The 16,825-nt window shown below is 35.4% G+C and overlaps 1 protein-coding gene across 1 annotated transcript; it reads right to left on the bottom strand.

The window, feature by feature from the left end:
* Nucleotides 1–103: 103 nt before the first annotated feature.
* On the bottom strand, nucleotides 104–14,553 carry LOC120221068 (olfactory receptor 4F6-like). The gene is made up of 3 exons (XM_039218328.1): nucleotides 14,504–14,553; nucleotides 4,391–4,492; nucleotides 104–1,075 (listed from the first exon to the last, which is right to left on the bottom strand). The coding sequence occupies exon 3, from the start codon at nucleotides 1,040–1,042 to the stop codon at nucleotides 104–106; it is 939 nt and encodes a 312-aa protein (XP_039074259.1). The 5' UTR covers nucleotides 1,043–1,075; nucleotides 4,391–4,492; nucleotides 14,504–14,553.
* Between the last annotated feature and the right edge of the window lie 2,272 nt (nucleotides 14,554–16,825).

Consider the following 16,825-nt stretch of genomic DNA (forward strand, 5'->3'; position numbering starts at 1 on the left):
CTATCTCCCCAAATAGTTCTTACCATAGTAATCGTAACAGACGTGTAACATGCAGTGTCCTTGGTGAGACTGCAGCACGTGATACCTAGATCTTCTTCATTCATTATGAAATCCCAGTAAGATCCCCAATCTGTTTGCCCAGTCTTCTAATGGCCACTCTCATGTCTTTGTTTCTTAATGTATAGATGGCAGGATTCAAGATTGGGGTGATAGCAAAGTTGGCAATGAACAAATACTTATCCAGTGACGATGTAGGGAAAGGCCACACATAAAGAAACATGCATGGCATAAAAAACAAAATCACCACAGTGATGTGAGCTGACAATGTGACAAATGCTTTGGACAAATCCCTTGAAGAACGTTTCCAGACAGTGACCAAAATGAAGATATAGGATATAATTAAAGAGAAGAAGGTAGCCATGGATATAAACCCACTGTTGGCAATGATTACAACCTCTAGCTTATAAGTGTCTACACAAGCAAGGTTCATGACCCGAGGAAAATCACAGTAAAAACTATCTACTTCATTAGGGCCACAAAAGGGCAGGTTTATGACAAAAACAAACTGAGATACAGCATGGATTATCCCCACTATCCAGGCAGCCACTACAAAGGAGACACACATTTTGGGGCTCATGATGGTCAGGTAGTGGAGGGGTTTACAGATTGCAGTGTACCGGTCATAGGCCATGGCTATGAGCAGCACCATCTCAACTCCACCCGTGACATGAATAAAAAATATCTGTATCATGCATTTAGGAAAGGAAATGGTGTTGCAGTCAGTGAAAAGATCAGAGATCATTTTGGGCACTGTGGTAGAGGCCAGACCTAGATCAAGAAGAGAGAGGTTGGCCAATAGGAAGTACATGGGGGTGTGTAAATAAGAGTCAATGATAACTGTGAACACAATGAAGAGGTTTCCCAGGATAATTCCCATGTAGAACACAGAGAAGAACCAAAAGAGAAAAAGATGCATCTCCCATGAATTTGAAAGACCAACCAATACAAATTCAGACACCACAGAGTCATTTGCTCCATCCATTGGCTCATTCAGTAGGGAAGACGTTGAAGTATTCTGAAGGTAGAAAATAAGGAAGAATTGAGAATATGGTAATTTAGCATTGTTATGTTTTTGCTCATCAATGAATTTGTGAGAAATATGTTGCAGGTGTCAAATTTTGAAGTTAGAACACATACAGAAAGGCCAGGTGAAAGGAAAATAAATAAATAGAAAGGAGATAATCAAAAGTTAGGCTAGAGTGAAAAGGAAAGAAATCGTGGGAATATGGCAGGTAATGTGAAGGAATTAGGAGCAAAGAGTAACACCTCCTGGTAGAGAGCTTCTTTACCATGCTCATTGTGCAATAGTTTGGGCTTCTTCAGTCTTCTCCATATACATTCAAGAAGACATCTTCCATGTCATAAATAGCCATAATTTTAATGTTAAAACTCTTAATCATATTTGTGCGCACATTCTTTAGTAGAATGTACTCTCTAATTATTCTTTTACTTCCTACCTATGAAATCTCAAGCATAATCACTCATGGATTAGTGATCTGCTAATGAGTGAAAGAATTGAATATAAGAGGAATCATAGTTTAAAATGAAAAAGGCTTGTCCTCTGATTGTTTCCAATATTGTGGCTGCAACCAATGACTTAAAGTTGAAAAGTACTTTAAATCAGTGAAACTCTTAAACCCTGAACTGTCAGCAGACTCAGGAAAAGGCCTTTTCAGTACTTTGCTAGGATTGAGAGAGATTTTGTGCTTTTGAAAGTTCTGTTCTAGGATTAAGGAGTGGCAATTCAAACATGAAACTGAGAAATAATAGTGTCTTCACTGAGGTAAAATATTTAGTTATGGTACACTAAGAGCATTTAAAAATTACAGGACCCCAGAAAGTCACTAATGATAAAGGTCATGGGAGCTTGTCTTCAAATATTTGAAGCTTAGTTCAGCTTATATGCTATTTGAAGGTGAGAAAAATTGTTACCAACAACTTTTTCAGGGGGAGTATCTGTTATCACTTTGAATAAGTAGATAATTTTAAGATATGTTTATGTAATATATACTTGGGTCCATTTATTATTTAATCTAACATGAAAAATTAAAGGTACATTTAAAAGATAGGATATGAGAAAATATGCAGGAGGGGGAATTTATAGAACTAATACCAACATGAGTGTGGTCATCATAAATAATGCAAATTTAGATTTGTTGAAGTGTCCACTAAATTACTAAGTAACAGAAATTGGTTACAAAGGAATATGTATTATGTAATAAAAATTATGTGAAGGAAGAAACAGACCTATAAATATAGAGAAGAACCTGGTAGTTGCCGGGGGGCAAAATGAGGTAAAGGGAATTGGGAAATATAGCTTTACAAGTATGGAATGAATAAGTCACTGGAGTGAAAGTTATAGGGAATATAGTCAATGACACTGTAATACCATTGTATGTTGATAGATGGTAGCTACACTTATGAGCATTTAAAACAATATATAAAAAATGAAATGAAAGCAAGAAGAGAAACTGGGGCAAGAAAAGAAAAAATAAAGTTGTGAAATTTATGAAAGGAGTGAAGTATGGATATATGTGATAGTTATAAGTAGATTAATTGTTTTTATCACTATAATTTTGGTATTAATTTTATAGTTTTACTTGTCCTTATTAAACCAACATTTTTCAGCCAATAAATGACAATTTCTGGCTGCACTATGAAGAAAACCTTGGTTTTACACCTAATTTTAATGAGAAGTGTACATGCTTTCTTGTTTAAAGAAAATTAATATATGTGAATGAGTTTGGGTCAAGGAATATAAATGATTGGTAACTGGATGGTAAATTAATATTAATTAATTTATGTGAATTAATTAATTATATGTGAAATGAGTTTTGGGTCAAGGAATATAAATGATTGGTAACTGGATGGCATTTTACAGATTTTTGGTGAGTTTGTTACTTGGAACAGGCGGACCCTATATTGATAACAGAAAAGCACTAATATAAGCCACTCTTTTTTTGCCAACTGAAATTTTATTGTTCCTAATATTTCCTTATAGTTTCTAAAACAGATTAAAGATGGAGGAAATCTGTCTAAAGAGAAAAGCTAAAAATGTGTAGTGAATACAGACCTACCAGTAACTCTGCATACTACTATGTTGTAATCAACCTTTTTCTCTTTTTTCTTTTCCTTCCCTTCCCTTTGTTACCCTTTACTACCCTTCCCTTCCCTGCCTCTGTTTTTTTATTTCCTTCCATTTTCTTCTCTCTTCTTTCTAATTTGAGTATAGTTGACATACAATGCTACAGTAGTTTCAGGTGTATAACTTAGTGATTTGACAAGTTTATACATTGGGCTATGTTCACCGCAACTATAGCTATCATCTAAAGAATACCCCATCTTTTGTTCAAGACTTATGAGAAATTTGTTCTAACATTTAGTTTATCTTGGAATACTGAGTTCATGCTTGGAGCATGGGTAGAGTGAATTCAAACCTGTTAAAAAATTAGTTCTTTTTCTTTCTTCAAGAACATTAAAGAATCAGAGATTCTCTGAAAGCTGAGTTCCCTAAGAGTTGGTTGCTATTCTTGCCAGATATTTTGACTTTATTTTCACAACATGGGAGGGAGATTTTTCAAGTAGGTGATGCAGAAAATCAGATAGAATTTAAGTCTTTTGACTTTAGTGATTGAATATTTCACCCTCCTCTAAGAGGAATTATAACCATCCTAGGGCTGAAAACACAGGAAGCAAAGCTGTTCAAAATTCATTTTGCCAGTGTCCTATCACTGATATACCATATTCATGAATTTGTCTTTTAATCTCTACTCTTAACCATCTTAGATTGCTTCTAATAGAGGTTCTCTTCAGAACTGATGGAAATGAGTTCTACGAAGTCATATTCATTTTTACCATTTTCCCTTTAATTCTTGACTTAGTCATTGGCTATCATCATCAAATGTTTTATCAAATATGCCAAGTGGAGGGAACTGAACTACCCCAGTATGAGGGCAGAGAATCATTTCCAATGATGTAATCTCTTAGGAGAATGGGTACGAATTCGGTGGGCAAGATATACTTGAACATATTTGGTCCCCAGAGTGAGAAATGTGAAGTATCACATAAAATGATAAAGTGATGAGAGATCAAAGATCTTTGAGATACCAACCCACTAAATAGACATAATAAATGTCAGCCATTTCAGATATTTCTGAAATATCTTCAGGTATAATATAGTTTTGTATATATTTTGATTAAAATAGAACAGTGTTCAAAGCATTGGAATAACTGCAGACGAGAGGAAGGTATGCAAGTGGAAAAAAAGAAAGAAGTAAAGAAAGAGATTGCTGTGGTATTGTTCAACATTAGGAATATTTTTCTAACTTACCTGGTCTGTTCTAGGGTATGCAGCAGCATTTGTAGAAATGCAATAATTTTGATTTCTGCTTTGTAGTGTAATCACCTCTCAGACAAAATATGTTTCTTTCCACTGAAAATACAGTTAATTTAGTAGCATTAGGTGTTAGTGACCTACTGATGTTTCTGAGCTTTCTAATAACAAGGCTTTTATTGCTTTCTCCTGGGAACAATGGCTATGGTTATGTTAATTGGCTTAAGAAAAAAATAGAAGAGTTACTTGGTGATGGGAGGTAAGGGAAAATGGAAGATGTTAGAATATCTCTTGAATATTACACAAGTTAATATCCTGGGTATGTGAATGATAACTCATTTAAGACAGGATATGTGGGAAAATGAGCTTACTTAGATTTACTGAGTGAGAAATCCTCAACCATTGTTGCAGATGCCCTCATTTATGGAGTGGGAGAGAGTAGACCCTATGTATCAATATTTTTTTTTCCAGAACAAATAAGATGCTTTATGCAAGGGGGACATTCCCATCAGCATTTCTGATGTCTCCATTTAACACTTTTTATCTACTATTATAAAACTCATCACAAAGTGTGTCAAATGAATGAATGACAATTTGTGTAACTATTCTTTCCTTAAAACATACTGAATTATGACTGAACATAAGGCTTATTGGACCATGCTAAATTGTTGGACAAATAAAAACTTAATAATGTTATTCTAGACTAAGTGTTGGCAAATCATGACCCATGGGTCAAATTCGGACTGCTGCCTCTTCTTTAAATAAATTAATTGGAACACAGACACAACTATTTGTTTGTGTATTGTGTATGGTTTTTTGAGCTATAACAAGTAGAGTTGAACACTTGTAGCAGACACCATATGGCCCACAAAATCTTTGGTCTGTTACATAATAAGCAAGTATGCATTATCCTACATTAAACAAGTTAGGCAGAAGATGGTACAGTAGAAGAATCATTCACATCAATCTTCATCATCTTCATATATATTCAAGATGAAGGTTGCAAAGTAAGTTAGCTGAAGTCCTGTATGTAGATCATTCCCCCAGATACATTGTACTCAGGAATGAGTACATACTTGTGGGGCCAAATGTGAAGTGAATATGTAGGGTTTTTGGTTTAAAAAATTATCAAAAGAAGACTCCAGTCTTTCTCATACTCTTCCAAAAAATTAAAGAGAAAGGAACACATCCAAACACAGTCTAAGAGAACAGCATAATTCTGATACCTATACTACTGCAAAGGTACAGGTCAATATATCTGATGAATATAGATGCAAAATTTTTGAAGTAAATACTAGCAAAACAAATTCAGTATCACATTAAAAGAATCATTCACTGTGATCGAGTTGGATTTATACTTGGGATGCAAAAGGATGATTGAAAAAAATAAAAGTCAATCAATATGATAAATCAGATTAATAGAATGAAAGAAGATAATCATATCATCTCAAGAGACGCAGAAAAAGCAGCTGACAAAAATCAACACCAAGTTTATGACATTGTGTTTTTACTTCTGCCAGTCTGGTCCACACTTAGATATAAATGACGATGACATGTAAAGAGTTATCTGAGAACCTGTGAGATCTCAAACTCATTTGAAGTTTCAACTCAATGTATTATGTTTTTATTATTTACTTATTGTTTAAACTCACTTATTGTTTAAATTTAGTTAACATACAGTGCAATATTGGTTTCAGGAATAGAATAGAATATTGGTTTTGCCTACATAAAACACCCAGGACTCATCACAGGTGTCCTCCTTAGTATGCATCACCCATCTAGCTCATCTTCTACTCACCTCCCTGCATTGGTTGTTCTCTATCATTAACAGTCTCTTATGGTTTATTTCACTCTCTACTATGCCCACCACTTCCCATACATTCGTCAATTTTGTTTCTTAAATTTCACATTTGATAAATCATATGGTATTTGTCTTTCTCTGATTGAGTTATTTCACATAGCATAATAGTTCTAGCTAGCTCCATCCACATTGCAAATGGCAAGATTTCATTCTTTTTGATTGCTGAGTATATATCTCTCTTTCTTTATCCAGTCATCAGTCAATGGAGATTGGGCTCTCTCCAGACTTTGGTTGTTGTTGATAATGCTACTATAACCACTGGGGTGCATATGCTTTTTTGAATTTGTATTTTTGTATCCCCTGGGTAAATACCTAATAGTACAATTATTGGATCTAGGGTAGTTCTATTTTTAGATTTTTGAGGAGCCTCCATTCTGTTTTCCAGAGTGGCTGTACTAGTTTGCATGCCTACTAGTAGTGCAAGAGGGTTCCCTTTTCTCTACACCCTTCCCAACACTTATTGTTTCTTGTGTTGTTAATATTAGCCATCTGACAGGTGTGAGGTGGTATCTAATCATGGTTTTGATTTGTATTTCACTGATGATGAGTGATGTTGAGCATCTTTTCATGTGTCTGTTAGCCAACTGGAAGTCTTTTTTTGAAAAATGTCTATTCATGTCTTCTACCGATTTCTTAATTGGGTGGTTTGTTTTTTTGGGTGTTGAGTTTGATAAGTTCTTTATAGATTTTGGATACTAACCCTTCATCACATTTGTCATTTGCAAATATCTTGTCCCATTATAGGCTGCCTTTTACTTTTGTTGATTGTTTCCTTTGCTGTGCAGATGCTTTTTATCTTGATGAAGTCCCAATAGTTCCTGTTTGTTTTTGTTTCCCTTGCCGTTGACAATGTGTCTAGTAAGAAATTGCTATGCCTGAGGTCAAAGAGGTCGCTGCTTGTTTTCTCCTCTAGGATTTTGATGGCTTCCTGTCTCACATTTAGGTCTTTCATCCATTTTGAATTTATTTTTTGTCTGGTGTAAGTATGGTTTTATTCTTCTGCATGTTGCTGTCCAGTGTTTCCAACACTATTTGTTGAAGAGACTGTCTTTTTTAACTGAATATTCCATCCTGCTTTGACGAAAATGAGTTGACCATATAGTTGTGGGTCCATTTCTATGTTCTCTATTCTGCTCCATTGATCTATGTGTCTGTTTTTGTGCAAGTACCATATTGTCTTTATGACTACAGCTTTGTAATATAGCTTGAAGTGCAAAGTTGTGATGACTTCAGCTTTGCTTTTCTTTTTCAGGATTATTTTGGCTATTCAGAGTTTTTGTGGTTCAATACACATTTTAGGATTGTTTTTTCTACTCTCTGAAAGGCGCTGGTGGTATTTTGATAGGAATTACATTAAGTGTGTAGATTGCTTTGGGTAGGATCAATATTTTAACAATGTTTTTTTTTTCCCCCCAATCCATGGGCATGGAATGCTTTCCTTTTTTCCCCCTCTTCATTTTTTTCATAAATGTTCTAAAGTTTTCAGAGTACAGATCTTTTACCTCTTTAGTTAGGTTTATTCCTAGGTAACATTGTTTTTGGTACAATTGTAAATAGGGTTGATTCCTTGATTTCTTTTTCTGCTGCTTTGTTATTGGTTTGTAGAGATGCAACAGGTTTCTGCACATTGATTTTCTATTTTGTGACTTTCCTGAATTCGTATGTTAGTTCTAGTAATATTATGATGGAGTCTTTGGGTTTTCTACATAGAGTATCATGTCATCTGCAGGTAGTGAAAGTTTGACTTCTTTATTGCAGATTTGTATGCCTTTATTTCTTTTTGTTGTCTGATTGCTGAGGCTAAGACTTCCAGTACTATGTTAAGTAGTAATGGTGAGTGTGGACGCCCTTGTTTTGTTCCTGAATGTAGTGGAAATGCTCTCAGTTTTCCCCCATTGATGATGATATCTACTTTGGGTCTTTCATTTATGACCTTTATGATGTTGAGGTATGTTCCATCTATCCCTACTTTGTTGAGGGTCTTTATCAAGAGTGGATGCTGTATTTTGTCAAGTGCTTTTTTTTTTTTTACATGTATTGACAAGATCATATGGTTCTAATCCTTTCTTTTAAATGTGGCATATCACATTCATTGATTTGTGATTATTGAACTACTCCTGCAGCCCAGGAATGTATTCACTTGATAATGGTAAATAATTCTTTTAATGTACTGTTGAATTCAGTTTGCTAGTATCTTGTTGACAGTTGCATTCATGTTCATCAAGGAGATTGTCTTGTAATTCTCCTTTTTAGTGGGATCTTTGGTTTTGGAATCAAGGCAATGATGGCCTCATAGAATGATTTTGGAAGCTTTCTTTCCATTTTTACTTTTTGAAACAGTTTGAGAAGAATAGGTATTAACTCCTTAAATATCTGGTAGTTTTCTCCTGGGAAGCAATCTGGCCCAGGACTTTTGTTTGGTGGGAGGTTTTTGATTACTGATTCAATTTCTATTTTTTAAAAAACATTTATTTATTTTGAGAAAGAGAAGCAGAGAAGGAGGGAGGGAGAGAGGCCCCATGATTCATTTTTTTTTCTAGTTATGGGTCTGTTCAACATTTTTATTTCTTCCTGTTTCAGTTTTGGCAGTATGTGTTTTGAGAAATTTTTTCATTTCTTCCAGATTATCCAGTTCGTTGGCATATAATTTTTTCATAGTATTCTACTATAATTGTATTTGTGTGGTATTGGTTGTTATCTCTCCTGTTTCATTCATGATTTTAATCTACTTGGGTCCTTTTCTCTTATGGGTCTCTTATGGGTCCATAAATCTAGCTAAGGGTTTGTCGATTTGGTTTATTCTTTCAAAGAACCAGTCTTAGTTTTGTTGATTTGTTCTAATGTTTTTGTTTTCTATATCATTTATTTCTGTTCTAATCTTTATTATTTCCCTTCTGCTGGCTTTAGGCTTTATTTGTTGCTCCTTTAGGTTTAAAGTTAGGTTGTGTATTTGGGATCTGTCTTGCTTCTTTTTTTAAAAAAATTTTTAAAATGTTTTATTTATTTCTGAGAGAGAGAGAGAGAGAGAGACAGCGTGAGCAGGGGAGGGTCAAAGAGACAGGGAGATAGAGCATCCGAAACAGGCTCCAGGCTCTGAGCTAGCTGTCAGCACAGAGCCTGATGCGGGGCTTGAACCCACGAACCATGAGATCATGACCAGATCTGAAGTCAGAAGCTTAGACTGAGTCACCCAGGCGCCCCTGTCTTGCTTCTTGAGATAGTCCTGAATTGCAATATGCTTCCCTCTTAGGACTGCCTTTGCTGCATCCCAAAGTTTTTGAACATTGTCTTTTCATTTTCATTTGCTTCCATGTATATTTTAAGTTCTTTTTTTAATTTCCTGGTTAACCCATTTATTCTTTAGTAGGATATTCTTTAATCTCCATGTATTTGAGGGCTTTCCAAATTTTTTCTTGTGGTTGACTTCAAATTGTATGTGTTGTGATCTGAAAATATGCATGGTGTTATCTTGATCTTTTTTTTTTAATATTTTTATTTATTTCTAGGAGAGAGAGAGAGACAGTGTGAGCAGGGGAGGGTCAGAGAGAGAGGGAGATACAGACTTTGAAATAGGCTCCAGGCTCTGAGTTGGCAGTCAGCACAGAGCCCGACACGGGGCTCGAACCCACGAACCATGAGATCATGACCTAAGTGAAAGTCAGAGCTTAACCGACTAGCCACCCAGGTGCCCCTTATCTTGATCTTTTTATACTTGTTGAGGGCTGATTTGTGACCCAGTATGTGACCTAGTCTGAAGAATGTTCCATGTACACTCAAAAAGAATGTGTATTCTGCTGCTTTAGGATGAAATATTTTGAATATATCTGTTAAGTCCATCCTGTCCAGTGTCATTCAATACCATTGTTTCTGCTTAGGTGATTCTGTTCATTGTTGTAGGTGGGGTGTTAAAGTCCCCTACTATTATTGTATTATTATCAATGAAGTTTCTTTATGTTTGTTATTAATTGATTTATATGTTTAGATTCTTTTAAGTTGGGGCATAAATATTTACAATTGTTAGCTCTTCTTGTATAATGCCATTCTTCATCTCTTGTTATAGTCTTTGTTTTAAAATCTAGTTTGTCTTATATAAGAATGTCTATTCTCACTTTCCTTTAATGCCCATTAGGATGATAAATTATTGTCCGTCCCCTCACTTTCAATCTGGAGGTGACTTTAGGTCTAAAATAAGTCTCTTACAGGCAACATATAAATAGATCTTATTTTTTAATCCCTTCTGATACCCTATGTCTTTTGATTGGAGCATTTAGTCCATTTACATTCAGACTGATTATTGAAAGATGTGAATTTAGTGCCATTGTGTTACCTGAAGAGTTGATGTCTGGTGATGTTCTCTGCTCCCTTCTAATCTTTGGTTGCTTTCTTTTTTTTTTTCTCCACTAAAATAGTCCCCCTTAAAATTTCTTCAGGGCTGACTTTAGTCGTCATGAATTCCTTTAGTTTTGCTTATCTTGAAAACTCTTTATTTCTCCTTCTAATCAGAGGACAACCTTGCTGGATAAAGAATTCTTAGCTGCATATTTTTCCCATTCAACACATTGAATATTTCCTGCCACTCCCTTCTGGCCTGCCAAGTTTCAGTGGACAAATCTGCTGCTAACTTAAATGTCTACCCTCGTAGGTTAAGGACCTTTTGTCCCCAGCTGCTTTCAGATATCTCTCTTTATCTTTGTATTTGGCAAGTTTTCACTATGGTATGTTGTAGTGTTTATCTGTTTGTGTTGATTTTAAGGGGAATTCTCTGTGCCTCTTGGACTTGAATGCCTCTTACCTTTCCCAGATTAGGGAAGTTCTCAGCTATAATTTGTTCAAATAAACTTTCTGCTCCCTTTTATGCTTTGTCTTCTGGGACTCCTATAATATGAATATTATTTCACGTTATGAAATCACTGAGTTCTTTAAGTCTCCCTTTGTGATCTAATAGTTTTCTTTCCTCTTATTTTCAATTTAATTATTTTCCATAACTTTATTTTCTTTATCACTTATTCTCACTTCTTCTTCAGTCCTCATTGTGACTATATCCAGTCGGTTTTGCATGTCAGTTATAGCATTTAAAAAATTTCAGCCCGACTAATTTTTAGAGTTTGATCTCTGTAGCCAGGGTTTCTCTTGTGTCTTCTATGGTTTTTAAAAATCTCAGCTAGTAGTCTTATGACTGTTGTTCTAAATTCTTGTTCATATATATTCCTTTTATCTGTATTGAACAAGTCCCTGGCTATGATTTCTTCTTGACCTTTTTTTTGGGGGAAATTCATCCATCTTGTCATTTTGACTATGTTTCTGTCTTTTGTGCATTTTTAAACCTTATGTTTCCTGCACCTGAGAGAATGGTATATTAAAAAAGGAATCATACACTGTTCAGAGCCTGGCACTTCAGGAAGCATCTGATGTATGCTGTGTGCACTCTTGTGTTTTGGCTGCTCTTTCTCACTGGTCAGCCCTCTGAAAAGCTCTTCTTGCTTCTAATGGGGAGTGTTTGGACTTTAAACTAGCTGTGCTTTGATTTGTTAAAATAAGCCAAAAAAAAAAAAAACAAAAACAAAAACAAAACAACAACAACCCTGATCCAAAGAAAGAGAAAACAAAAACGAACAAAAAATTCAAACAGACAATCAAAAACTATAAGCCTCGTTCCAAAAAAAGGGAGGAAAAAAGAAAAAGAAGAAAAGAAGGCAGATCCAAATAAACTACAACAGAAAGAAAGAGAGAAAGAGAGAAAGAGAGAAAGAGAGAAAGAGAGAAAGAGAGAGAGAAAGAAAGAAAGAAAGAAAGAAAGAAAGAAAGAAAGAAAGAAAGAAAGAAAGAGAAAAGGAAAATAAAAACACTAACAATCAAAAATCTATGAGCCTGATTCCAAAGGAAAAGGAGAAAGTGGGGCACCGGGGTAGCTCAGTTGGTTAAGTGTCTGACTCTTGATTTCGGCTCAGGTCCAGGATCTCACAGTTTGTGAGTTCTAGCCCTACATCAGGTCTATGCTGACAGTGTAGAGCCTGCTTAGGACTCTCTCTCTCCCTCTCTCTCCCTATACACCCCTCGCTTATATGCTCTCTTTCTTTAAAAATAAATAAATAAACTTAAGAAAAAAACGAAGAAAGGAAAAAAAAAAGTAGGGCTGGTCCTACTTCCACCAGAACTGCAGGTGATGCTTTGAAGCACTCTCTTCAGGTACCCTTGGTATATGCGGGCACTACCTTTGCCAGTCTTCTGGAGTAGATGCCTGCTGCACTGGCTCAGAGTCAGTCTTGACCCATTAAATATGCTGTTGCCAGGCACAAGGGTGTGGGGTTTGGTGTGAGTGGGTCTTGCCTCCACTGGGGCTGCAGTGTTGCTCTCTGAAGTTGTTGTTGAAGATGTTGCAGGGGAACGTGGTGCCACCCCACTCTCTGATCCGCGGACAGGGTATCTCACAGCCCACACAATTCAGGAAGCCCTCATAGAATAGTGTGGGCTGTCAGTGCACCAAGCAGGACAGATTTGCTGCATTTTACCTTTGGTGTGTGGTTGGGATTCAAAACTTGAAATCATAAAGGACCCAGCAGAGCATGGATCTGGCCCCCTCCTCCAGAGTAGAGCCTCTTTGTACTGTGTCTGATGTCTTTTGTCCCAGAAAGACAGTTCCACTCCTGTGTGGTGCCCACACAGAAGAAAGAAGGAGAGAAAGAATTTGGTCCATGGTTTATTTTCTCTTCTTGCTCCACCTTCTGCTCCCTGACCCTGTCCTGTCTTTTATAGGGCACAATTTCACAGAGGTGCAGTTCCCAGTGAGAGAATAGTCAGAGAACAGGGTAAGTCCTCAAAGAATCCAAAACCAGTGGCATGGTGAAACTGGTACTTCTCTTCAGGGGCAATTCCCTCTACCCTGTTATTTCTCTCCGCCTCTCCCTCGGTACCCACATGTTGGCATTAAAGGACAGAGTTTGTACTTGTTAGCACATTCTTATGTAGCCTTCTAAAACAAATTGGTATTAGCATAAAAATAGACAAAGTAATGGACAAGAATTAAGAACCTAGAAAGAAAGCCAGCCATATATATTCACCTAGTATTTGAAATAAGAACCAAGAATAGTTAGTGGAAAAAAGACAGTGATATTAACTCTAAATAGGTTAAACATAAGACCTGAAACTATGAGAGTCATAGAGGAAAACTTAGGAAAAAAGCTCCTAGATATGGTCTTGGTAATGAGTTTTTGGAAATCATACATAAAGCATAACAAACATGAGCCAAAAACAAACATGTGGGACTACATCAAACAAATAAGCTTCTGGATAGCAAAAGAAACCATCAACAAAGAGTAAAGACAACTTATGGATGGGAAATTGGACACCATGTATCTGATAAGAGGGTGATATTAAAAATCTATGAACAACTCAAAAGCAAAAAAACCCAAATATTCCAATAAAAAATGAACAAAGGTGTTGTGTGGACATTTTTCCAAAGATGTACAAATGGCCAACAGGTACACAAATAATGCTCATTGCTAGTCATTGTGGAAAAGCAAATTAAAATCACAATGTTATATCTCCTCATGACTGTTACAATGACAATAATAATAATGATGCAAGAAATAAATGCTGGTATGGCTATGGAGAAAAGGGAACATTGTACATTATTGATATATTGTAAATTGGTTGTTGGGATTATAAATTGGTAACTCCATTATGAAAACAGTATGGAATTTCCTCAGAAAATTAAAAGTAGAACTATTGTGTGATCCAGCAGTTCCATTTCTGGGAATATACCAAAGGAAATAAAAACTAGCTTGAAAAGACATCTGCACCCCATCATTTATAGCAACATTATTTGCAATAGCCAAGACATGAAATATATTTTTATAACTGTTGATATGTAGGAAAGTTAAGACAGTAAAGCCTAAGTTCTCATCACAAAGAGAATTGTTTTTTCTTTTTTACTGTGTCTATGTGAGATGATGAATGTCACTTATTTCTCAATAAATCTGGAAAAAGAATCTCAGACAGTAAGCCCCCCTCCTCTATGGGAGATTTGTCCAAGAGCCCCTGTGGATGCCTGAAACTGTAGGTAGTGCCAAACCCTAAATGTATTATGTGTTCTTCTGTGAATACATACCTATGTTAAAGTTTAATTTACTAATTTGGCAGAATAAGATATTAATAACAATAAATATTAACTTGGCAGTTATAAAAACATATTGTAATGAAAGTTGTGTGAATGTATTCTCTTTCTTTCAAAATATTTTGTTGTATCTTACCCACTCTTCTTGTTCTTGTGCTGATGAGATGATAAAATGCCTATGTGATGAGATGGAGTGGGGTGAATGATGTACATGGGCATTGTGACATAGTGCTAGGCTACTGTTAACATTCTGGTGAGTCATCAAAGGAGGATCATCTGTTTCCAGACCATGGTTGACCACAGGCAACTGAAACTGCATAAAGCTAAACTGAAAAAAAGAGGATTTCTCTATATTTGTTGATTTTTTTCTATTGTTTTTCTGGGATCTATCCCATTATTTCTGTTCTGATCTTTTTAGTTTCCTTCCTTATGCTAAATTTGGACTTAACTTGTTCTTTTCCTGGTTCTCTTGAGTGTAAAGTGAGGTTGTTTATTTGAGATCCTTCTTTTTCCTTAATGCAGGCATTTATCACAATAGATTTTCTTCCGAGGACTACATTTGCAGCAACACATAGGTTTTGCTATGTTGTATTTCCATTTTCATTTGTTTAAAAATAGTTTCTGATTTTTCCATTTGTTTCTTCTTTGACCCATTGATTGATCAGGATTATGTTGTTTAAATTACATGTATTTTGGGGCACCTGGGTGACTCAGTCGGTTAAGCATCCGACTTCAGCTCAGGTCATGATCTCATGGTTCATGGGTTCGAGCCCTGCATCGGCCTCTGTGCTGACAGCTAGCTCAGAGTCTGGAGCCTGCTTCAGATCCTGTATCTCCCTCTCTCTCTGACCCTCTCCTGCTCACGCTGTCTCTCTCTCTCAGAAATAAAACATTAAAAAAATTTTTAATTACATGTATTTGTAATTTCTTCAGTTTTTCTCCTATTATTGATCTGACCAGATCATTGTTGCTAGAACAGACATTTGGTATTACGTCAATATTTTCAAATTTGTTTAGCTTTGTTATGTAACCTGATATATGATCGATCCTGGAGAATGTTCCATGTGCACTTGAGAATTTGTGTTCTGTTCCTCTAATGAATGTTCTGTATATGTCTGTTTGGTCTCTTTGGTCTAAAGTATGGTTCATGTTCAGTGTTTTCTAATTGATTTTGCCTGAGTGAAAATGGGGGTCTTAAATTTTACTATTGTTTTTGTATTGTCTACTTGTCCCTTCATATCTGTTAGTATTTGCATAATCTAGGTGTTCTGATGTTCTGTACATATCTATATGATTATTATAGCTTCTTGATAAATAAATCCCTTTGTCATTACATAATTACCTTTTTTTGGTTTCTTGTTATACATTTGGACTTTATTTCATCTTATTTAAGTATAGCTACCACTGCTCTTTTCTGGTTTCCATTTGCATGGAGTATCTTTTTCCATACTTTTATTTTGAGACTGTATATCCTTAGGTGAAGTTAGTCTCCTGTAGGCAGGTTTTCTTTACTTTTTCAAAATTTAAATCCAAGCTAGTTAACATATATGTAATAATGATTTCCAGAATTGTAGAAATTAGTGCCACCATCAAGGATGTCAAAGGTAGAGTTATTTTTTTTAATTGTGGTAAGAATACTTAACAAGAGACACCTCTAGAACTCACCGTTTTGTGTAAATGAAAAGTTTTGAATAGCAGCTTTTAATTTCCCCTTCCCTTCAGCCGCTGAAAATCACCATTTTACTGTCTTATTTTATGACTTGATATTTGAATACTTCATGTAAGTGTAATCATGTAACATTTCTACTTCTTTGACTGACTTGTTTCAGTTAGCATAATGTCCTCCAGGTACATCCATGCTGTTGTATATGACAAGATTACCTTCTTTTCTGAGGCTCTGTAATATTATATATATATTATATATATTTCTTACTATATAAGAACATGTTATACATATAAAATGTTATTGATGTTTAACATTTTATATATATAACATTTTCTTATATATATGGGATATATATGTATATATAATAACATTTTTAATAACATTTTATATATATAACATTTTCTTATTTATATTTCTTAAATATATATATTTATATATATAACACTCCTACATTAATTGCAGCATTGTTCACAATTGCCAAGATATGGAAATAATCCATTGTCCATCTAAGGATGAATGGATAAAGAAAATGTTATATATATAAAATGTTATTGATGTTTTTAATAACATTTTACATATATAATATTTTCTTATATATATATGCGATATATAACAACATTTTTAAAAAATTTATTTCTAGGAGAGAGAGAGAGACAGCATGAGCAGGGGAGGGTCAGAGAGAGAGGGAGTCACAGACTGAAACAGGCTCCAGGCTCTGAGCTGGCAGTCAGCACAGAGCCCGACGCGGGGCTCGAACCCATGAACCGCGAGATCATGACCTAAGCGAAAGTC

Source organism: Hyaena hyaena, unplaced genomic scaffold (genome assembly GCF_003009895.1).
Source record: "Hyaena hyaena isolate Hyena2069 unplaced genomic scaffold, ASM300989v1 scaffold_756, whole genome shotgun sequence".
Lineage (NCBI taxonomy): Eukaryota > Metazoa > Chordata > Mammalia > Carnivora > Hyaenidae > Hyaena > Hyaena hyaena.